Below are 24,244 nucleotides of genomic sequence, written 5' to 3' on the forward strand. Positions count from 1 at the left end.
ACCTAAGTCCTAAGCACACCCCAGTTTTCCAGGTTCCTGCCCACGTGGAAGCACTTCCCTCTCCACTATATGCTCTCACAGGACTAGAATCTGCCTCCTGTCAGCCCTAATGAGCCAGAAAGTCAGCAACCATTGTACCATGTACTATGTTCCCTTGCAAGCACAGACAGATTCAAGGTCCACTACCCTCCCCAGGGGCCCTTTACAGTTAGAGATCTAGACGGAGCTGCCAAGGAACTCAGGGACAGGGAAATATGAGTTTATATGTGTTATGTTCATTGCACACACATGGAAAAAGTAGATGAAAACATAAAATACTCTTTCTGGAAGTTACAACATAACACGACTTTATTTCTTAGAATCCAGAATTCTAACACACAAGAAACAAAAACAGAGAGAAAAAAAGCAGGTTGCACCCCAAAGCAGAGAAACACAACTCACTCCACTCTAGAGGCCAACTCTTTGCAGCTGTAATCACTTGCTTCTTCCCTGCAGACTCCCCTAGCCTACCAGCAGAACCAGGAAACCCTTATAACTTAAAGTGATAGCTTGTAATTTTAACACAGCTTTCAGTGCACCAAAATACACATTATTAAAGTTGGATCCCAAGTTATTTAGTCACTTGTCAATTATTTCAGGTACATTCAGGGACAACTCAGCTGCTGTTCTGCAAAACATTCTGGGTATGTCAAGGCACCTATCTATTTGTATTTATTTAAATATATTACCTGTTCTTTTCTTCCCGTGTGGGCATGAGCCTAGAATAAACCAAGCTCTGTGGCATCATCTACCTGTAAACCCAAGGGGGTTTCCACAGACTCTCGCTCCCATTCTGTGATGTGCCAGCCTTACTGAAGGGGATGGTTTGCCCAAGCACAACTGGGATACTGGCGGGGGCTAGGCTGGGCTGCCACATGAAGGCACTAGACCTCTAGATGCCCTGGGACCACGGGATTTCCCCATGGATCTTTTGCATATCGACAACCACTGCCTGCTCCATGGGGGCAGCTCCCCCTTCCCCCATGGGATGATTCCAAAGAAACTTGGCAAGGTGAAGCTCCCAGAGTTCCCTGGCTCCCCTGACAGATATTTTCATGGAAAGCTCTCATTGGCCTTAAGTGCATTATACTCATAACCACAGGGATGCAGAGGTAGTAGGAGCCTCTAGATTGTCGGCCAATAACATTAGGAAGGGCCAGGCCCACAAAGGCAACAAGGAGAAAACATGCCTTTGTTGGAACCTTCAGGACATACAAGTGGACAGACTGGGTCAGATCAAAGGTCCATCTAGCCCAGTATCCTGTCTTCCAACAGTGGCCAATGCCAGATGCTTCAGAGGGAGTGACGAGAACAGGCAATCATTGAGTGATTCATCCCCACTCGTCCAGTCCAAGCTTCTGGCAGTCAGAGGCTAGGGAAACCCAGAGCATGGGGTTGGGTCTTTAACCATCTTGGCTAATAGCCATTGCTGGACCTATCCTCCATTAACTTATTTAGTTCTTTTTTGAACCCTATTATATTTTGGCCTTCACAACATCCCCTGACAAGTTCCACAGGTTGACTGTGGATTGTGTGAAGATATACTTCCTTTGGTTTGTTTTAAACCTGCTGCCTGTTAATTTCATTAGCTGACCCCTGGTTCGAGTGTTATGAGAAGGGGTAAATAACTTCTTCTTTGAGTAGTATCCCTATGGGTGCTCCATTGTAGGTACGTCTGTGTCCCTGCTCTGCTGAGCGGAGAACTTCCATAACGGTGTCAGTTCGCTGTCTCTCTTCCTGCTACACTATCATCAGCGGCTTCTCAACTGCCCTGACTAGAAATGGAGCCTTTAGCTGTCTGTTAGCAGATCATTAACTCTCCTTTTCAGTTGTTAATCTTTAGCTTTTAGAAACCTTTAGCTTTCTTTTGGCTTTTATATGGCTGTGCCTAAAAAAAATGGAAAAAAACCCCAAAACTAACAAAAAGAAGAAAGAAAAGACTTTGTTCTTGTGTTGACACCGGAGGGGGGACAAAGCAAGTGGACAAAAAATATTACGTCCTCACAAAGGAATCAGAATTCCCATTCACCCACCCACCACTCAATTCCATTGTGGTAGATGTTGGGAACTTCATGGCCGACAGCACCATTCTACGACAACACCCTATGACAGAGATTGGAAACACCTTGCTCTCTTTGGTAGGAAGGCGTACTCCTTGGCCACCTTGCAATTTCACAATGCCAACTACCAGGCACTCATGACAAAGTATGACACAAATTACAATAAATTACACAACTTTATTGATAAGCTGCCGGGGAGCTCCCGGTATTCCTTCAAGGCCATCATCCAGGAGGGGCAACCTATTGCAAACACATCGTTGCAATCGGCCCTCGACACTCCATGGCAGTGGTGATGAGACGGGCATCGTGGCTCCACCTCTTGGGATTCCCAAAGGAGGTGCAGACCACGGTGGGGGATCCCCCCCTTTGGAGGGGTAAAGCTCTTCGCTGAGAAGACCGATGCCTCTTTCCACTCCTTGAAGGATCCCAGGGCCACTCTGGGGTCACTGGGAATCTACACACCAGGACAAAAGAGATGTTTTAGCCCCCAATACCAACAGAGGCCTTATTCATCCTAATTCCTGTCACAATGGAACCATGAGCCCCAGGGAAAAAGGGAAAGCTCTCAAAGCGAATGTCTTTGGGCTCCCAGACCTCAACCCAACCCCCTGCCCCTAAACACCACTTTTGACAGGCAGGTCGAGGCACCGCGAAACCACTCCCCACTACTATCTATGACCATGCACCCATTTAGCCACCATTTGGCAGTGTTCTGCAGTGCCTGGGAGTGCCTAACCTTGGACAGATGGGTCCTGGACATCATCAGATCAGGATATTCTATCCACTTCACCTTCCTACCCCTCCACAACACCCTTCCCCGTCCCTCTTCAGGGACCCTTCTCACAACAGTCTACTATGCAGGAGGCAGATCGCCCCCTGCAGTTAGGAGCCATGGAACCAATACCTCAACAGCTACAAGGCAAAGGGTTCTACTCTCGCTATTTCCTAACACACAAAAAGAAGGGATGTTAGAGACCCATCCTGGACCTCAGAGTTCTCAACAAGTTCATCAAAGCTCAGAAGTTCACGATGGTCAGATTATTGACAATCATTCTGTCACTGGAACAGGGAGACGGGTTTTCGGCCCTTGACCCACAAGACACCTACTTTCATATTTCAATACTACTGGCTCACAGATGTTTCCTCAGGTTCACTCTGGGAAACGACCATTCCCAATACAGGGTCCTCCCCTTCGGACTTTCATCATCCCTGAAAGTATTTTCCAAAGTTCTCTCAGTGGTAGTCACCCATCTAAAATCCCATGGGATAATGATCTACCCTTACCTGGACGATTATCTCTTCAGAGCCCAGTCACTTCTGGAGGCTTGTCGAGCCACTGAGGACATGATACGCTTGTTCACAGAGCTGGGCTTACAGACCAATTCCCAGAAGTCAATCCTCACACCAGTGCAACACCTGGAATTCATAGGGGCTGACCTAAGACGCACGACAGGCCAAAGCCTTCCTAACTCAGGACAGGTTTCTATCCCTGGTATCACTTATAGAAATGGCTCAATGCAGCCCTTGAGTGCCAGCTACAATCTGCCTCTAGCTCCTGGGGCATACGGCAACCGGCACGGCGGTGATTTCATACGCCAGACTTTACATACAATGCCTACAGCTGTGGTTCAGCTTCGTTCACAGACTGAACAGGGACAGTCTGGCCAAACCCCTGTCACTGCCCACCCGGATCAGGAACTCCTTGGACTGGTGGAAGAACACAGCCAATGTAGGCAAAGGGATCTCCTTTTTTCAGGCACCACCCTTGTTGCTCCTTACCACCAATGCATCCCTCCTAGGACGGGGCACGCATTTGAATGCCTCCCAGCGCAAGGCAAATGGAGATATCTCTGTATATCAATCGCCTCGCGTTGAGAGCAGGCAGGAACACCTGTGCCCATTTTCTTCCACTGATAACAGGGTCGCAAATAAAGATCCTAACTGACAACATAGCCTGCATATACTATTTCAATCACCACGGAGGAGCCAGATTGCCCTCTTTTTGCATGGAGGCAATGAAACTGTGGAACTGTGCATCTCTCACAACGTCTCCTTGTACATGGCTTACCTCCTGGGCATGCACAACAAGATAGTGAACAAACTTGGTCAGACATTCCTGCATGACCACCAGTGGGAGATGCACTCGTCAGTACTTCACAACTTATTCACATGGTGGGGAACACCATCCACAAACCTGTTCACCACTTACCAGAACAAGAAGTGTCTATGATACTGTTCCAAGGTGGGGAGTGGACAGCACTCTCTGGGACAAGGACTGTCTTTATGCCTTCCGTCAGTTTCCTCTTCTGCTGAAGGTCCTGCTGAAGATAAAGAGGGACGGAGCTCACATAATTCTGATTGCTCCTATGTGTCCGAGACAGACCTGGCACCCTTGCCAGATGCAGCTTGTGATGTGCCCACTGATCTCCCTTCTGGCCACTCTGCACCTTCTCTCTCAGAACAAAGGGCGCACCATACATCCCAGCATGGGGCTCCTTCGCCTCAAGGCATGGCTGCTATGTGGTTCCAGCATCTAGACAGCTCATGCTCAGAGGAAGTGCAAGAGGTTCTACTGCACAGCAGAAAGTCTGCCATACAGCACACTTACCTGCAGAAATGGTCCAGGTTCTAGATTTGGTGCACGTCCCAACAGATCTTGCTGGCGTCAGCAACTCTTCCACATATTCTGGAATATGTTCTGACCCTTAGAAAATTGGGGTTATTCCTGTGCTCGCTCAGGGTCCACCTAGCAGCTATGACAGCATTTCACCAAACCTTAGAAGGGTACTCAGCAATGTTCCCTCTAAGATTTTACATCCATGTGCAGAATGAATTTTGTTATATGCACCAATATGGAGGTGATGTGTGGTGGGGGTGGGGGCCGAGGGATTCAGAGTGTGGAAGGGGGTTCAGGGCTGGGGCAGATGACTGGGGTGCAGGGGTGAGGACTCTAGCTGGGCATGAGGACTCTGAGGTGGGGCCAGGGATAAGGAGTCTGGGGTGAAGGCTGCCCCGGGGCTGGGGCCAGACGACTCCCCTGAGCCCTCTCCCCAGTGTCAGGAGCTCTGGGGCCGGGGGAGAGGCCCATGGCAGCCCTGCATGCCCCAGCTTGCTCCCCTCTCCAGTCCCTGCCCACCCCTACCTCTCCAGGCCCCTGTGACTGCATGACTCCGTGGCCCTTTATAGCCTGCTGTGCAACCATGCAGCTTAGAGGGAACTTAGGTGCTCGGCAGTATCACACCCAACCACTACGAGGGAATATCACACCTCTTCCCTCAACCTTGACTTCCTTCCCCCTCGTGGGACCTAATCGTAGTGTTGAAAGGGCTGACTAGGCCCCCCTTCGAACCAATGGCCACCTCTTTGCTAGCACACCTATTGATGAAAACGGTCTTTCTGTTTGCAATTACCGCGGCGAGAAGAATAGGGGAAATAGCAACTCTGATGGCGCATCCCCCATATACAGTATTCTTCCTGGACAGGGTTACACTTAGGCTGCATCACAGGTTCACCCCTAAAGTGATCTCCTTGTTTCACATCAATCTATTTATCTTCTTGCCTTCTACCCCACGCCTCACACCTAGAACACATGAGTTATGAGGAGAGGCTGAGGGAACTGGGGATGTTTAGTCCACGGAAGAGAAGAATGAGGGGGGATTTGATAGCTGCTTTCAACTACCTGAAAGGGGGTTCCAAAGAGGATGGCTCTAGACTGTTCTCAGTGGTAGCAGATGACAGAACAAGGAGTAATGGTCTCAAGTTGCAGTGGGGGAGATTTGGGTTGGATATTAGGAAAAACTTTTTCACTAGGAGGGTGGTGAAACACTGGAATGCATTACCTAGAGAGGTGGTAGAATCTCCTTCCTTAGAAGTTTTTAAGGTCAGGCTTGACAAAGCCCTGGGTGGGATGATTTAATTGGGGATCGGTCCTGCTTTGAGCAGGGGGCTGGACTAGATGACCTCCTGAGGTCCCTTCCAACCCTGATATTCTATGATTCTATGATTCTCACCGAGACAATAGGGAGGCCATACTACACACCTTACATGTTAGGAGAGCCCTTGTATTCTACCTCCATAGGACAAGGGCCTTCAGGAAGTCCCGTAGACTATTTCTCTCTATGGTGGAAAGATCTAAGGGCTCAGCAATATCAGCTCAAAGACTCTCCAAGTGGGTCTTGAATTGCATCAGGCAGCTACCAAATTCATAATGTGATGCTTCTGGGGTCACTGACCACGAGGTCGATCTCCTCATCTGTCACCTTCCTCAAGGACGTCCCCATCTCAGAGATCTGCAGAGTGGCGAGGTGGGCGTCAGCCCACACCTCTGCAGAACATTATGTGATTGCTGGGGACTCTGCCTCCGATACCATCTTTGGCTCCACAGTACTGTCATCTGTGACTGACCCGACTCTGAAGTCCCAGCCTTCCAAGGGGGACACTGCTCTGGAGTCACCTACAGTGGACTCCCATAGGGACAGTACTCAAAGAAGAGGAAGTTACTCACCTTGTGCAGTAACGATGGTTCTTCAAGATATGTGTCCCTGACCATGTGGGTGCTCCATGACCTGCCCTCCTTTCCTCTACTTCAGAGTTCTCACTATGACTCTGGGTAGAGAAGGACCCGAGGATGGTTAGCGCCCACATGCTTGCTAACCTCATGGCACAGCATGAGGAGAGATGGCGCATTTGTGGGCCAAATGGACACTGCTACCAAAGTTGTCAAATCGGCAGTGCAAGGACACAGACACACCTACACTACAGCACCAACAGGACACAAATCTCGAAGAACCATCGTTACTGCACAAGGTGAGTAACTTCCTATTCCTTATTCACTTTCTCCACATTAGTCATGTTTTACAGACCTCTCTCATATCCCGTTAGTCATTTCTTAGATGAACACTCCCAGTCTTTTTAATCTCTCCTTGTACAGAAGATGTTCTGTATCCCTCATAATTTTTGTTGCCCTTCTCTGTACTTTTCCCCAATTCTAAAATATGTTTTTGGGATGGGGTGACTGGAACTGCACACAGTTGTGGGTGCCATGGATTTTTAGAGTGGCATTATGATATTTTCTGTCTTATTATTAAGGTTAAGATTTTGTCATGGGTATTTTTAATACATAAGAAGCACATAAGAACAGCCCTACTGGGTCAGACTAAAGATCCAGCTAACCCAGTATCCTGTCTTCTGACAGTGGCCAATGCCAGATGCCTCAGAGGGAATGAACAGAACAGGTAATCACCAAATGATCCATCCCCTGTTGCCCATTCCCAGCTTCTGGCAAACAGAGGCTAGGGACACCATTCCTGCCCATCCTGGCTAATAGCCATTGATGGACCTATCCTCCATGAACTCACCTAGTTCTTTTTTGAACTGTTATAGAAATGTAGAATTATGTACAAAAAACTGCATTCAAAAATAAAACAATGTAAAATTTTAGCGCCTACAAGTCCACTCAGTCCTACTTCTTGTTCAGCCAATTGCTCAGACAAACAAGTTAGTTTACATTTGCAGGAGATAATGCTGCCCACTTCTTGTTCACAATGGCACCTGAAAGTGAGAACAAGTGTTCTCATGGCACTATTGTAGCCGGCGTCACAAGATATTTACATGCCAGATGCGCTAAAGATTCATATGTGCCTTCATGCGTCAACCACCATTCCAGGGGACATGCGTCCTTGCTAATGACTGGTTCTGCTCGATAACAATCCAGAGCGGTGCGGACTGACGCATGTTCATTTTCATTATCTGAGTCAGATGCCACCAGCAGACATTGATTTTCTTTTTTGGTGATTCAGGTTCTGTAGTTTCCGCATCGGAGTCTTGCTCTTTTAAGACTTCTGAAAGCATGCTCCACACACCTCGTCCCTCTCAGATTTTGGAGGGCACTTCAGATTCTTAAACCTTGGGTCGAGTGCTGTAGCTATCTTTACAAATCTCACATTGGGTATCTTCTTTGTGTTTTGTCAAATCTGCAGTGAAAGTGTTCTTAAAATGAACAACATGGACTGGGTCATCATCCAAGACTGCTATAACATGAAATATATGGCAGAATGAGAGTAAAACAGAGCAGGGGACATGAAATTCTCCTCCAAGGAGTTCAGTCACTAATGTAATTAACTCATTGTCACACATTTAATTAACGCATTATTTTTTTAATGAGCGTCATCAGCAGGGAAGCCTGTCCTCTGGAATGGCGGCCGAAGCATGAAGGGACACACGCATGTCTAGCATCTCTCATAGGCGCCAACTTTTCCCAGCACTGGTGGGTGCTCAACCCCCCCGGCCCCGCCCCCACCCCTGCCCCGCCCCCATTCCAACCCTTTCCCCAAAGTCCCCACCCCAACTCCGCCCCCTCCCTTCACCTATTGGACCCCCTTCCCCAAATCCCCGCCCCGGCCCCCCCTCTTCCCCGAGCGCTGGGAGCTAGGGGGAGAAGTGGAGCCGCAGCGCGCTCAGGGGAGGAGGCGGAGCAGAGGTGGAGGTGAGCTGGGGTGGGGGTGCAGGGCGGGGAGCTGCTGGTGGGTGCAGAGCACCCACCAATTTGTCCCCGTGGGTGCTCCAGCCCCGGAGGACCCATGGAGTCAGCGCCTATGGCGTATCTGGCATGCAAATACCTTGCAATGCTGGCTACAGAAGTGCCATGCAAATGCCCATTCTTACTTTCTGGTGACACTGGAAATAAGAAGAGGGCAGCATTATCTCCTGTAAACGTAAACAAACGTGTTAGTCTTAGTGATTGGTTGAACAAGAAGTAGGACTGAGTGGACGAGGCTTTCTTCCAGCAACTAACGGAAGTTACTAGATCGCAAGCCCTGGTTCTCATGGGAGACTTCAATCACCCTGATATCTGCTGGGAGAGCAATACAGCGGTGCACAGACAATCCAGGAAGTTTTTGGAAAATGTAGGGGACAATTTCCTGGTGCAAGTGCTGGAGGAACCAACTAGGGGCAGAGCTCTTCTTGACCTGCTGCTCACAAACCGGGAAGAATTAGGAGGGGAAGCAAAAGTGGATGGGAACCTGGGAGGCAGTGACCATGAGATGGTCGAGTTCAGGATCCTGACACAAGGAAGAAAGGAGAGCAGCAGAATACGGACCCTGGACTTCAGAAAAGCAGACACTGACTCCCTCAGAGATCTGATGGGCAGGATCCCCTGGGAGAATAACATGAGTGGGAAAGGAGTCCAGGAGAGCTGGCTGTATTTTAAAGAATCCCTATTGAGGTTACAGGGACAAACCATCCCAATGTGTAGAAAGAACAGTAAATATGGCAGGCGACCAGCTTGGCTTAACAGTGAAATCCTTGCTGATCTTAAACACAAAAAAGAAGCTTACAAGAAGTGGAAGATTGGACAAATGACCAGGGAAGAGTATAAAAATATTGCTCGGGGATGCAGGAGTGAAATCAGGAAGGCCAAATCACACCTGGAGTTGCAGCTAGCAAGAGATGTTAAGAGTAACAAGAAGGGTTTCTTCAACAAGAAGAAAGTCAAGGAAAGTGTGGGCCCCTTACTGAATGAGGGAGGCAACCTAGTGACAGAGGATGTGGAAAAAGCTAATGTACTCAATGCTTTTTTTGCCTCTGTCTTCACGAACAAGGTCAGCTCCCAGACTTCTGCACTGGGCAGCACAGCATGGGGAGGAGGTGACCAGCCCGCTGTGAAGAAAGAAGTGGTTTGGGACTATTTAAAAAAGCTGGACGCGCACAAGTCCATGGGGCCGGATGCGCTGCATCCGAGAGTGCTAAAGGAGTTGGCGGATGTGATTGCAGAGCCATTGGCCATTATCTTTGAAAATTCATGGCCATCGAAGGAAGCCCCACACTACAAGAAGGATGTGGAAAAATTGGAAAGAGTCCAGCGGAGGGCAACAAAAACGATTAGGGGTCTGGAACACATGACTTATGAGGGGAGGCTGAGGGAACTGGGATTGTTTAGTCTGCGGAAGAGAAGAATGAGGGGGGATTTGATAGCTGCTTTCAACTACCTGAAAGGGGGTTCCAAAGAGGATGGATCTAGACTGTTCTCAGTGGTAGAAGAGGACAGGACAAGGAGTAATGGTCTCAAGTTGCAGTGGGGGAGGTTTAGGTTGGATATTAGGAAAAACTTTTTCACTAGGAGGCTGGTGAAACACTGGAATGCGTTACTCAGGGAGGTGGTGGAATCTCCTTCCTTAGAAGTTTTTAAGGTCAGGCTTGACAAAGCCCTGGTTGGGATGATTTAGTTGGGGATTGGTCCTGCTTTGAGCAGGGGGTTGGACTAGATGACCTCCTGAGGTCCCTTCCAACCCTGATATTCTATGATTCTATTACTTGTAGGCTCTGAAGTTTTACATTGTTTTGTTTTTGAGTGCAGGTATGTAACAAAAAAAAAATCTACATTTGTAAATTGCACTTTCAGGACAAAGAGATTGCACTACAGTACTAGTATGAGGTGAATTGAAAAATATTATTTCTTTTGTTTATCATTTTTACAGTGAAAATATTTGTAATAAAAATATACACTTTGATTTCAGTTACAACACGGAATACAATGGATATGAAAATGTAGAAAAACATCCAAAATATTTAATAAATTTCAATTGGTATTCTATTGTTTAACAGTGCGATTAAAACTGCGATTAATTTTTTAAATTTTGATTAATTTTTTTGAGTTAATCATGTGATTAATTGACAGCCCTAATGAAAATCCTCTTTTGCAACATTTCAGCCATTGAAAGCTCCATCGAAAATGCCCTCAACTGGGTTCACTTGAGCTCCAAATAGAGCTGCAAAGCAGGCCTGGCCTGTACTTCCCTCACTGCATATGCTGTTAGCTGTGTCTGCAGTGTAATGTTGCTGAGAAATGCTATCTGATCTTCAGGTTTTTGTTTGCTAAATATTATATTAACTAGCATTAGCCCAGGCTGCTAGTCCATGTTATCCACCTGGCTATAGAGCACTGACGGATGCATGGCCAATAGTCTGTATGTATATATCTTTTCTCCAGGTCTTGGCTTTACTGATGCTGTTATTTGGAGGAGGGGTCTGTAGGAGGAGTCATGCTTGCAGTCTGCTCAGATATTTATGCAATCATAAATTTTCTTCCCCTTTCACTGACTGCAGCCCCACACTGGAAGTTGAGAGAATCCCCTCACAAATCTGAATGCCAGCAGGACTGTTTCAAAGGGGACACAAGTTGTAACATGCCATACAATGCAAGGATGTGTATCTTGTTCTGTAACCTATCAAGAATTATTTCTTTTTAATTTCCAGCAACCACAGGACAAGCCATAAACTATAAAAAACCAAGAGGGAACCTGACGGCTGGAACTTGCTGCTGAAAAAATGTATTAGAAAAGGTGCAGTCATTAATTTAAAAATATGGGGCTAGATTTTGCTCTCAGTTACACAGGGAGTTCAACGCAGTGTGCTTCCAAATTTTGATCCTGGAGTTTGGGCGCTTGGCGCTTCCCAGGATCAGGCACTTTCTTCAGTCACACAGCCACCTAACCGAGTGCAGAACCTGAGCCATGTCTGAGACAAAGGTACATCTCAGAATTGCCATTACATGATATAAGGAGAAGTGATACCTTTTATTTGTAGAGAAGGAGGGAGGCTTTTTAAAGCACTAAACATCCTGGTAGCTAGCTAGTGCTGTCACAAGGAAGGAGGCTATGGCTTTCTCACATTTCTACTAGCCTGGTGAGGTCCTCAAACTAGTTGCAAAATCTCCTGTTTCTCCACCCCCAGCATCTCTTCAGCACCCATATTCTTAAAGCATTTTTGCTTTTATTAATACGATCAGAGATCTCACACTGATTTGGGAGTGCTCCAAAAAAACCAGAGTAATCACAGGATTCTACTGGATCTTGTGCAACAGCCTATCCTGGCTTTTCTGGGGCTAAGAGTTTCATTACTTGTAGTCTCCTTAATGACCAGTCTTCAGCCTTCACAGATTGTTGGTTTTGGAGGATTGGGAAATAATATATTAGTAGTAAATTGGCAGCAATTCCTTAGTTGTACTAAAGTCCACCATCTGAATCCGACTGGTAGTCAAGGCAGCCTCCCTTTTCAGAAGATTAATTACAACATGAGCTGATGTGGAGATTATAACAGGCAAGAGCAACAAATGGCAACTCCCCAAAGACAAAATACAAGTAAAAGTCTGTGATTAAAAGGAACCCATTTCCTGCAGTGATCAACAGAGGGGTGAAAAGAAGAGATTGCCTTATTTTCTAAATAAATGCCCCTTACCCATTTTGGAAAGTTAAAAACTGCCGACCTGTTTATCATTGGTGTTGTGTGTCACTTACAAATCTGCTCCGTAGTTATGTAGCACAAGGTGCGGGGCGTGGGTGGGGAGAAATATTACAAGTCCCCTGGATGTTTTACAAAGGGAGAAAAGCCGGAGGGTCCTAGTCCGAGTTTTTGCCTCTTCACACTGTAAATAACTGACCCCGGGTCACGCTGCTTATCCCTTTCACCCTTTGCAGGCTGTTTCCTTGCGAAGCACAGAAATTCAGAGCCCTCTGGTTTCCATTTTTGTCCACTAGCGACCCCTACCTTTAGAGAGCGCAATAATCCTACGTGGTTTGAATTCTTTCCACATTTATTTCAGATCAAGCTGTATTGAGTATTTTCAAACCCATAGGCCACGGATCCTTTGCATGAGGGGCAGGAGAAGGAAAGCACGACCTGTAGATCGGAAGGGAAAATAGGGTCGCACTCTGCACGTGGTGGCCTTTGGAGCTCAACACGCTTTACATGCCCCCGTCACAAAAATAAAATCTACAGAAACTAGGAACTTCACGTGCCGTATTTCTGCCCCAAACAGCATCTCCGGCTGCTCCGAACTGGTCACTGCAATGCATGGAGAAGAGCACGGCGCAATGCAGACACCCCCACGCCTGCCCTCCCCGCAGCTCCCCACAGGGTCCTAGTCACGGGGGGCGGGTTTTTTTCTTAAATTAAACGTATCAACATTCCATCGATCACCGCCCCTCCCCCCAGCGTGGTCGGGGGGGGGGGGGGCGGGGGGAGCTCCGCCCTCTGCAATGTATCAATGTCCCATCCCCTCCCCCCCGCCTTCCCCGTTGGGTGAAATCCAATCACCGTCCGCCCTCCCCGCCCCTGTGGATACGGCGAAGCGTCACGGACTTGCTATTGTTATGCAAATAAAAGCTGCCTAAAAGGAGCTGCCCGGGGTACCCTGCCCTCTAAAGACGCCCAGGGACGTGGCTGCGGGGGGATTCGCCTGGGGGAGCGCTCAGGAAAAGGGGGGATCCGCTGCCCGACGAGAGCCCCTCTCCGGGACAGGCACAGCAGCTGCCCCATCTCCCCCTGGCCGCGGGCTCAACACCAGAGACTCCAAGCGCCGCCTCCGCCGCTGCGAGGGACCGAGCAAGGCTCCCCCTCCGGCCGCCGGGCTGCACCTGGATGCGCCGCCGGGGCGGGTAGCCGCGGCGGCGGCAGCAGCGGGGCGCTCGCCGGCCGCCCGCCTCGCGCAGCCTGGGAGCCGCACGGAAGTCGCTGGGCCGGGCGCGGGGGGCCGCGCAGCCGCACCGCGGGGAAGCGTGGTGCCCAGGGGGCCCCTTAGCCGGGCCCGATCCGATCCGCCAGCCCCCGGGCTGCCCCGCGCCCCGGCCCCCCGCCGCCGCCGCCGCCGCCGCGCTCGGATCTCCGCGGGCTTCCATGAGCATCCGCGCCCGGGGGCCGCGCGCTCAGCCGCAGGGTGCACCGAGCCCCCGCCCCTAGCTTCGGGCTCGCCGAGCGCCCCGGGCGAGCGGGGCGAGGCGGCGCGGAGACCTGCGCCCGCCCGGCACCGCTGCGCCCGGATCCCGCTGCCCGGCCGCGGCCATGAGCCAGACGGAGCTGTCCACCTGCTCGGCCCCGCAGAGCCAGCGCATCTTCCAGGAGGCGGTGCGCAAGGGCAACACCAAGGAGCTGCAGTCGCTGCTGCAGAACATGACGAACTGCGAGTTCAACGTGAACTCGTTCGGGCCCGAGGGGCAGACGGCCCTGCACCAGTCCGTCATCGACGGCAACCTGGAGCTCGTCAAGCTGCTGGTCAAGTTCGGCGCCGACATCCGCCTGGCCAACCGCGACGGCTGGAGCGCGCTGCACATCGCCGCCTTCGGGGGCCACCAGGACATCGTGCTCTACCTGATCACCAAGGCCAAGTACTCCGCGGGCAGCCGGTGACGCCGCGGCCGCCGGGCCGGGGCCGGGGCGCAGCGGGCCGGGGCCGGGCCGGGGCTCCCCGTGGCGGGGAGCGGCGCGCTCTGCAGGACCGGCTGGGCGGGCGGCTGGAGCCCCCCGGGGCGGGGACAGGGGCCGTGTCTGCTCGGGCCGCTCTGGGAGCGGGCAACCCCGGGACATCCCCGCCCCGCACGCACCCGGCTCCCGCCCGGGCTGCCTCCTGCCCCTGCCCCGCGCCGGGCGCCCTGCGGACTCCAGCCCCGGGCGCCGGAGGGGCCGCCCTGGGCCAGCGCGCTGCGCCCCGCGGGCTGCTCCGGGTGAGGCAGGCAGGGCAGGACCCGGCCCTCCAGGAGATGGGGGACCGCTCCGAGGGGCGGGCTGGGCCCTTCCTCCCCCCGGCTGCCTAGCCCGGGACCACGGTGCCTTCCTAAATCGCGCCCGCCCGCTGCCCCGAGCTGCGGGCGCCCCCCGGGAGGTTAGCCGGCCGCCTGTGGGCTGGGGGGCCGCGGCCCGGGAGCCGTGACTGACCCGCCTCGGGGCGGGCGAAGCAGCCGCATCGCCGGACCCAGGGGAGAGGTGGGGCTTGGGTGGATTGTTTATTTTTGTTTAAATGACAAAGCTGCTCGGACTCCATGTTTTTTGCAAAGAAATCTGGGGGCCCACAAAGATTTTACTGAAAAACCATTTAACTGCTTTCCAAGGGGTTTTGTCTGCCAAGGGTTTTTTCTCCTACTGTAATTTGTCTTCGGTCTCGGTTGGTTTGGGGTGTGTTTGGTTTTTTTGTTTTTTTTTGTTTTTTTGTTTTTTTTTTTTTTGCCATCTACCTCGGCTGCGCTCACAGTATTCACGGTTTCAGGCAGAGATCTGGTCAGATGCTTTAACGTGCGCTCGCCTCCCGCTCCCGGGACCCCCCAGCTGATGCGTTTGGTGGCGTGTCAGTCCCGTGGAAAGCGTGCTGGCTCCGAAGTGAATCCATTCCGGCGTTTTTATCCGCTCACGATGCGATCTGCGGAACGCCCGTCGGTGCTCGGCCTTCGCGTTCTGTGGCCGGGCAAGCCCCGCAGCTCGGCGCGAGCGGAGGCTCTCGGGCGCCCCACGCGCGGGGCGGGTGGCCGAGCTGAACTCCCGCCCCCCCGGCAGCCCGCTCCGCTTCCTGCGGCTCCGCTCCGCAGCCCGGCAGACACGTCCCCCGCCGCCCGCCGCCGCCTCCCGCCTGGAGCGTGGGACCCGGCCCGGGCCTGCTCGTGAACCCACCCCGCGCGCGGCGCTCGCGGCAGGGGCGCGCGACCCGTCCCGGGCAGGCGGACGCTGGCGGGACGCGCGAACCCGGGCGGCGAAACGAGGGACGTGAAACGGACTCAACTCTCCGGGCGGAGGAATTGCTTTTGCACAGGAAAAGAGCGTGAGCGCCCCCTGCAGTCTAGGAGGAAAGTTTCAAGGACAACCCGAAAACTACTGAGAAATAGTTTGGGATTTTTTCTTTTTCTAACTTTGGTGAAACTTGGCGAACACTTCTCAATGCAGAATGATTCCATCTGACTTCATATAAATGAAAGGGCGGAAGAGGAACCCATCTTAACCTGCATTTGGAAGTGACTGCACATGGAATTGCAATGCTGCTTTTTGTTGCCATGGCACAATAACATCCATTTAAAAAAAATGCAGAAAATTTCAGAAGTCTCCTTTCCACGGTTGGCCTTTTATCCCTCTAGGTTTGTCTGCACTAAACCCCTTACCACTGCCATCTCCTTGCTGTCCTCTCGTATTCCCCTTTTCCAAACCATTACAATTAAAAAAATAGTTATCTACTGTTTTGTTGTTGTTGTTGTTATAACTATTTATCATATATGTATATATTTGTGGGTGACGTTTGTGTGCCTGGTTTCGTCTGAAGCTATTTGTGAATGGTTCAAAGTACGGTTTGGAAAATATGCATTTTTTCTAGTCTTAAAACTAAACTTGAGTCTGCCATGGGTGTTTTTTTTCATTGCACTGAATATTCTGCTTTGTCTATGATGGTTTCACCTGCAGTTTTTTCTCTCTTAAACAATTTATATGATTAAAAAGTTCCAGATTTAAAAAAAAGAAGCCCTTTCGAAAGTGTCTATTGTTAATGCTGTAATTTAAAAGGAACTTCTTAGTTTGCAAACTTTCTCTGTGAGCACTGAAGATGGTTGGTGCTTCTCTGTTGGGGGGGGACAATATCTTTTCTAATGAGGTTTTATTACAGTTACCAGACGGTTGCACATTTTTTTAAACTAATGGATTTGCCACCATGACGTGTCATAACATTTATGGCATACTATTAAAACCATCGTGTATTTCAAAGCCAAGTTCTAGATTGATTTTTTAAAAGAAATCTTGGTTATAAACCCAATGCTAAAGGGAGTTCTGTCCAGTGTTGTAAAGACAACATAATGTAACCCATATTTATATTTTTATAAAATAACTGTTAAGACTGTGAATCTCTTGTGTGAATTGCTAAGTGAGTTTAAGAAAAGTATTGTTCCTCTTCGGCTTCTTGGAGCTTTAGGCATGATTTGAATTCGAAAATTGTACATTGGGGAAGGGGGTTTGCTCTGGAATTGTGCGTTGATGTATTTTTGCATCACTTTTTTTTTAAATTTATTTTACTGAAAAGCTGCTGCCCTTCCTAGTCCCTATAGTTTCAATTTTCTATGCAACCCCGCAAACCCCAGAGATATATATATATATATATATATTTTGTTATCCTGAGAAATAAAAGGGATGCTGATTTATTCAAATTTAAATGAGGTTTTTTTTCCCCCCTCTTGTTTGGCTCATAGTGCTGCTGACCCTTCATGCCAAAATGGGGAGTAGAAGAAAAAAGACAGGTTGGGGGAGGCTCTTTTGTGCATGACTGGTCACCTTTTGGCAGTCATCTTTTTTGTTGTTGTTGTTTTTTGTCAGAAGACTATATTGATAATGTCGGTGAAGGAAGCAGACATTGACGCTGATGCACAGATTGCTCCAGAAAGGAGTTTTTCTGTAGATTTTTCTCTAGATGCGAATACCTTTTTTAATTATGTTAATTAATGTTAAGAATTTTTAGGCTTATATTGAAGCTGTATGTGGGTCACTATATGATCATTTCTAACTGGATAAAGTCTGTACAGTACAGCATATTCCGGAGTGTCTGACATAGACTTGTAGCCCCAGAGTGAGAAATTTATAAATAAATTTTTCATTTTCTTTTTATAAAAAAAAATGTGGCTTTTTGGTTTGTTCTTTCCCACACGTACATCAGTGAAGTGACAGTCTTGGTAGTGACAACTCCCCATGTGCCTGGGACAAGAAAGCAGTTAGCTACATTGCAAAGGCATTGCTCCTGTCCAGTGTTGAAAACGTTGATCAGAAGCTTGTGTTGTACACTGCCTTTTATCCAAGTGTCCTTGAATGTATTTGAAAACGCGGAACATGGAAAGCCAATGCATCTGTTGAACTCTGGAGTAAATAAAGATTTGTGAAGCATTTCCAAGCAATAGGGAGTAGAATAAATCTCAGGCTTGTAAATGCTACAGGATTGTACTCTCATTTTCTGACAGTGAACTAGTTAGTGTCTCTCTCTCTCTCTTTTAATCACATGTTGCATTTACCTCTGTGCTAATTATTCCTTGAATATGCTGGTTTAGATCAGGATGATGAGCAAATACTATCTTCCTCTAGCCATGGCTTCAATACAATTCTATCCCCTAGATTTGAAATCCCATGTCTAAGTTATTAAACTGCTGTCTCCATTCATTTGTATAGAAAAATTAAATATAGCAGCCTTGCATCGAACTAACTCCAGAGGTGTCATTCAGAGGGTTGCAAGGCATTGTCATCGTTCAATCCCAGCATCTAGGTTCTGATCCTGTGAAGTGTTGGGCATCCTTCGCTCCACTGTGAAGTCTATGGGAGCACCTCCTGGATCAGGCTAATGGGCATGTAGATATTCCCCATCACACACCCAGCACATTATTTCGTAAACCCCATTGTCCCTGAGCCACGCAGGCTGATGAGGGTGCTTTAGGTTACACTTTAAGTTGCTGGGTTTGGGAGTTGAAGTCACTTCCTGAGTGGAAAAAGAAAAGGAGTACTTGTGGCACCTTAGAGACTAACCAATTTATTTGAGCATGAGCTTTCGTGAGCTACTGATGAAGTGAGCTGTAGCTCACGAAAGCTCATGCTCAAATAAATTGGTTAGTCTCTAAGGTGCCACAAGTACTCCTTTTCTTTTTGCGAATACAGACTAACACGGCTGTTACTGATTCCTGAGTGGAGTGTTTCAGTTTAATGTGCTGAAAATAAAGTTAAATGGAAAAACCCAAGCTCTGTGGCAATGTGTGAGAGGTGTAAGCTGCCCTGCCCAGCCCCGCTGGCCTTGTAGGTGCTCAGCATTCTGCAGGAGGCTCCTCTGCTGCTGTGTGGCAAGATCTGCTCATGCACACTTCTAGATAAAGACTCTTGTTACTGGAACTGTGGGCCCGAGCTTACACCCCTTGAAGTCAGTGGATGTTTTGTTGTTGATTTCAATGGGAGCAGGATCGGGCCATACATCATGCAAAGCTTAGGACCCTAGTCTGAACATTCCCAAGGGCTGGTGGAGATTAGCTCCAGGTTTGGGGTTGCCCCATCTTTCTATAAATGCCCAATCCTGCATCCATGGATATCCACAGGAGTTTTGCTGTTGGCTTATATGGATGCTGGATCGAGCCCCAGGCTAACAATTTTGGACCCTGCACATAGGCTGGTGAGAGAGCACTTCCTGATGTGCATTACCAGAGCCCTGAGCATGGTTTGCCAAAATGTGAATACACAAGCATATATAACCCTAGCAAGCTGACTGCCCAGCTGCTCTGGGAAACATTCAGCATTGTCTGGATCACATCTGTGTGATACCAGCCTGGGTGCAGTACTGGTGTGATACTAGCATGGGCTGATATGCCTTATGAAGTAAGACCCTGTACGTTTTATTTAGAAACATATTTCAGTTAAATGCCAGGAAGGGGCAGAAACTGCCCAGCTCTCCCTAGAATGCTGCCAATCCCTTGACTACAGCAAGCAATGATTTTTATTTTGAAAACTGCATAAAACTAATTGCAGCCCAGGCTGCAGCCTGGAGCAAACACTTCTGAACCCCTGAAAAGGGGTCAGCCCCTTAACTCCACTGCTTCACTCCCAGTGGGTTCCCACAGGCTGTGATGGTGTGAGGTTGGGCCCACACTTGGAAGGGTCTTCCCTGGGCAGGAGGAGTGTAGAGAGTAGCATTCTTTTGACTTCAGAGTTGCCCAAAGGCCCAGCACATGGAGGAGGCAAGATCCCACTCTGCGCTTGCTGTCCACTCGAGCTTGGCTGAGGCAGTGTTCACAAGGAAGCTGATTGCAGGTTTGGCTGAGTCAGGACCAGGCCTTTGCTTTTGGAGCATTTTTCATGATAATTTTGCTGGCACTGAAAATGCCTAATTACAAACCTCACAACAGTTAGAGGAGGAAAAATAGCTGTGTCCACAAGTAATTCATTTCCTCCAGAGCTTCCTACCCTAATGGAGCTTGTTCTGGCAATGGCTCCTGCATGGCTCCTGCATGGGTGTTGGCTCCTGAGCTATTGGGAAACTGAGCTATGCTGAAGAGTAGCATCACAAACAGCCTGCAACAGCCTCAGGAGCGGCCGGTGAGGTGGGCATGCAGTTGTGACTTAGCAGTTGCTGCTTTTGGCTGCTGTTTACACACAGGCTGCTTGCAGCTTGTGTATGGCTGGGGTGGAAGAGCAGCACATTAATAATCCCTCCATTTTTAACAGGAAAAAACCTTCCCAAGCCACCAGTCCTAACATTTTGTCTCAGTGCATTTGTATTGCCCAGGGCTCTGAGCAGCAGTCAGGAGTGGGTGGGAGGCCAATTCGGTGGGGTTAGTGCTTCGGGGTGGCAATGGGAGGGTGAGCATGTGGGAGGCAGCAGCATGTGGGAGGCAGCAGCATGTGGGAGGCTCTTGTGAGGCCTAGCTTAGGAGTTCCAGGACAGAGCCTTCTCCAGCTCCAGCCTTCTAGGGGCAAAATAGTAAAGAATCCACAGCTCTGGGTTAGTGTGCAGAAGAGGGAGGTGGCGTGTGACATCTGGGGGCAGCTGGTGACCCCTTCTGGCCTTGAACTCTATGGCTCTGACCTGCGTCCCAGCTTCATTTTGAAACGTTAACGAATCCAAACCCATGGGAGCCACTGTCACTACAGCAGATGCATCCATGGGAACAGGCCGTCAGCCGCTCCAGCACAGCGCTCCCATTGAGTTCACAGAGAGCTCCAGGTGCACGGCGCTTGCCGAACTGGCTTCTGCCTGAGGTCTTACATGCTCCTGTTTGTGGGAGAGAGCCAGAGAGCTCGGCTCAGAGCCTATGCACTGGGTAGAATCTGTACCACACCTGACACCCAGGAGAAACACTGCGTGCTTCGCAAGCTGAGCTGCTCAACAATCCCCCTTTGAGGCACAAGGGGCATTTTCCCCATTACAGTGAGGGAAATGGAGGCACACTGAGGCCAAGAAACTGAGCACCCTCAGCCCACATAGTAGTCAAGGCTCTAAGGGTATGTCTACACTATGAAATTAGGTCAATTTTGTAGAAGTCGATTTTTAGAAATCGATTTTATACAGTCGATTGTATATGTCCCCACTAAGTGTATTAAGTCGGCGGAGTGCGTCCTCACTACCGTGGCTAGCATCAACTCACGGCGCGGTGCACTGTGGGAAGCTATCCCACAGTTCCTGCAGTCTCCACTGCCCATTGGAATTCTGGGTTAAGCTCCCAGTGCCTGATGGGGCAAAAACACTGTCGCATGTGGTTTTGGGTACATGTCAGTCTCCCCTCCCTCCCTCCATGAAAGCAACTTCAGACAATCATTTTGCACCTTTTTCCCTAGGTTACCCATGGAGACGCCATAGCACGGCAAGCATGGAGCCCGCTCAGCTCACCGCTGCTGTTGTGAGCATTGTAAACCCCTCGCGCATTATACTGCAGTATGTGCAGAACCTGGCTAAGAGACGGCAGCACGAGGACGATTGTGAGGAGGACATGGACACAGACGTTCCTGAAAGCACGGGATGTGGCAATTGGGACATCATTGCGGCAGTGGGGCTGGTTGATACAGTGGAACACCGATTCAGGGCCCGGCAAACAAGCACAGACTGGCGGGGCTGCATAGTCTTGCAGGTATGGGATGATTCCCATTGGCTGGGAAACTTTCGCTTGCATAAGGCCATTTTCCTGGAACTCTGTGAGTTGCTTTCCCACACCCTGAAGCGCAGGAATAACAAAGATGAGAGTTGCTCTGACAGTTGAGGAGTGAGTGGCGATAGCCCTGTGGAAGCTTGCAATGCCTGACTGCTACCGGTCCGTCGGGAATCAATTTGGAGTGGGCAAATCTACTGTGGGGACTGCTGTGATTCAAGTAGCCAATGCAATCACTAATGTTCTGCTATCAAGGGTAGAGACTCTGGGAAATGTGCAGGTCATAGTGGATGGCTTTGCTGCAATGGGTTTCCCTAACTGTGGTGGGGCGATAGGCGGAATGCATATCCCTATCTTGTCACCGGACCACCTTGCCAACCAGTACATAAACTGCAAGGGGTACTTCTCAATGGTGTTGCAAGCACTGGTGGATCACAAGGAATGTTTCACCGACCTCAACATGGGATGACGCTTGCATCTTTAGGAACTCCGGGCTGTTTGAGCAGCTTCAAGAAGGGACTTACTTCCCAGACCAGAAAATTACTGTTGGGGATGTTGAAATGCCAATAGTTACCCTTGGAGACCCAGCCTAACCCTATTCCCATACACAGGTAGCCTGGACAGTAGTAAGGAGCAGTTCAACTATAGGCTGAGCAAATGCAGAATGGTGGTAGAATGTGCCTTTGGACATTTAAAAGCTCGCTGGTGCTGTTTGCTGACTAGGTTAGACCTCAGCGCAACCAATATTCCCATTGTTAATACTGCTTGCTGTGTGCTCCATAATATCTGTGAGAGTAAGGGGGAGATGTTTATGGTGGGGTGGGAGGTTGAGGCAAATCACCTGGCTGCCAATTTTGAACAGCCAAAAACCAAAGCAATTAGAAGAGCATGGGTAGGTGTGCTGTGCATCAGAGAGGCTTTGAAAACCAGTTTCATGACTGGCCAGGCTACAGTGTGACAATTGTGTGTGTTTCTCCTTGATGCAAACCTGCCCCCTTTGTTCATTTTAATTCCCTGTAAGCCAACCACCCTCCCCACTTCAATCACAGCTGGGAAAGGAAATAAAGTCACTATTGTTTTGAAACCATGCATTCTTTCTTTATTAATTAAAAAAAAAGGGAGATAACTGATAATGTAACCCAGGTGGGGTAGGGTGGGGTGGGGGGGAGGGAAGGACAAGGGCACATTGCTTATTGTAGCCACACTACAAATCAAAACTGTTTGAATGACAGCCTTCTGTTGGTTGGGCCATCCTCTGGAGTGGAGTGGCTGTGTGCCTGGAGACTCCCCCCGCGTTCTTGGGTGTCTGGGTGAGGAGGATATGGAACTTGGGGAGGAGGGCAGGCGGTTGTACAGTGGATGCAGCGGCCATCTGTGGTCTTGTTGGCTTTCCTGCAGCTCCACCAGACCCCTGAGCATGTCCGTTTGCTCCTCCATTAGCCTCAGAATTGCATCCTGCCTCTTCTCATCGCGCTCACTTAATGCTTTCCTGGACTCTGCCACTGAATGCCTGCATGCATTCAGCTGTGCCCTATCAGTGCGGGACGACTGCATGAGCTCTGAAAACATGTCATCGCGAGTATGTTTTTTTTGCCTTCTAATCTGCAATAACCTTAGGGACGGAGATGATGGGGGGAGCATAGAAACATTTGCACCTGCAGGGGGATAAAAAGGGAAAGTAAAATTTTAGATGATACATTTCTGAGAACAAAAGGGAGACTCTTTCACAGTGAATCAAGCAATTCACAGCAGACAGCACATGTGCTTTAGGTACAAGGTCGCATTTTGCGTTTTATATTGAGCATGTGCCGGTATGGTGACACATCACACACGGCTGGACAACAGAATTCGGTTTCTGGGCAGCCATGGTAGGCCTAAGGGTACACGGGTTTGGCTTCTAACACCTTCATAACATGTGGGAATATTTTCAAACTGCAGTGTCCTCCTTTCCCATAGCAAGCAATGCCAGTTGGGTTTACCATTTAAAAGGAGGGGCTGCGGTTTTGGGGTGGATGTTCAGCACACACCTCCCCCCCACCCCTCCACGTGGCTATTTGTTACTGTTCCCTTTCAAAAATTCCCCTATTTCAACCAGGTGACCGTGAATGATATCACTCTCCTGAGGCTAACAGAAAGATAAAGACCGAATGTTGCTTCCAAAATCAAAACCAAAATCCAGGACCATTTGCTGCCATGCTTTGTGCTGCAGTGATTCCAGACTACTTGCTACTCGCTTGGCGTGGTAAAGTGTCCTACCATGGAGGACGAAATAAGGCAGCCCTCCCCAGAAACCTTCTGCAAAGGCTTTCAGAGTGCCTCCAGGAGAGCTTCATGGAGATGACCCTGGAGGATTCCCGCTCCATCCCCAGACACGTTAACAGACTTTTCCAGTAGCTGTACTGGCTGCGAATGCATCCCAAGTCTTCAGGGCAAATCAAACATTAAACACTATTGCTTTTAAACCCTGTACTGTAGTTACAAATGTGCACTCACCAGAGGTACCTCCTCCGCCTTCAGGGTTGGGGATCCCGCCTTGGGAGGGTATTGGCTCCAGGGTGATCAAAAGATCCTGGTTGCCAGGGAGAATGGATTCACCACTTGCCTGCTGCGCATTCTGCTCCTCCTCCTCTTCCTCATCCACAAAATCCTCCTCTGTGTTGCGTGAGACTCTCCCCTTGCAGGTGTCCACGGACAGTGGTGGGGTAGTGGTAGGGTCCCCCCCTAGAATGCCATGCAGCTGATCAT

At 49.5% G+C, this 24,244-nt stretch overlaps 1 protein-coding gene and 1 long non-coding RNA gene across 6 annotated transcripts; one reads left to right on the forward strand and one right to left on the reverse strand.

Moving 5' to 3' along the window:
* Positions 1–312: 312 nt before the first annotated feature.
* Positions 313–15,439, reverse strand: LOC125623464 (uncharacterized). Of its 5 annotated transcripts, none has more exons than XR_012665217.1 (5): positions 15,104–15,439; positions 12,645–12,776; positions 4,309–4,417; positions 3,384–3,515; positions 313–2,553 (listed from the first exon to the last, which is right to left on the reverse strand). It is a non-coding gene; the product is annotated as an uncharacterized LOC125623464 (long non-coding RNA). The 5 variants fall into 5 exon arrangements; XR_012665216.1 differs by having other exon boundaries at positions 4,309–4,420; XR_007353016.2 differs by lacking the exon at positions 12,645–12,776.
* Positions 13,222–17,818, forward strand: NRARP (NOTCH regulated ankyrin repeat protein). The gene has a single exon (XM_048822891.2). It carries the CDS (start codon positions 13,938–13,940, stop codon positions 14,280–14,282), a length of 345 nt encoding a protein of 114 aa, XP_048678848.1. The 5' UTR covers positions 13,222–13,937; the 3' UTR covers positions 14,283–17,818.
* The last annotated feature ends 6,426 nt before the right edge of the window (positions 17,819–24,244 follow it).

The sequence above is a fragment of the Caretta caretta genome, chromosome 16, assembly GCF_965140235.1.
Source record: "Caretta caretta isolate rCarCar2 chromosome 16, rCarCar1.hap1, whole genome shotgun sequence".
NCBI classification, from domain to species: domain Eukaryota; kingdom Metazoa; phylum Chordata; order Testudines; family Cheloniidae; genus Caretta; species Caretta caretta.

Excerpts from the sequence above, each read along its gene's own strand:
- NRARP (XM_048822891.2), top strand. The coding sequence starts at position 13,938 with ATGAGCCAGACGGAGCTGTCCACCTGCTCGGCCCCGCAGAGCCAGCGC.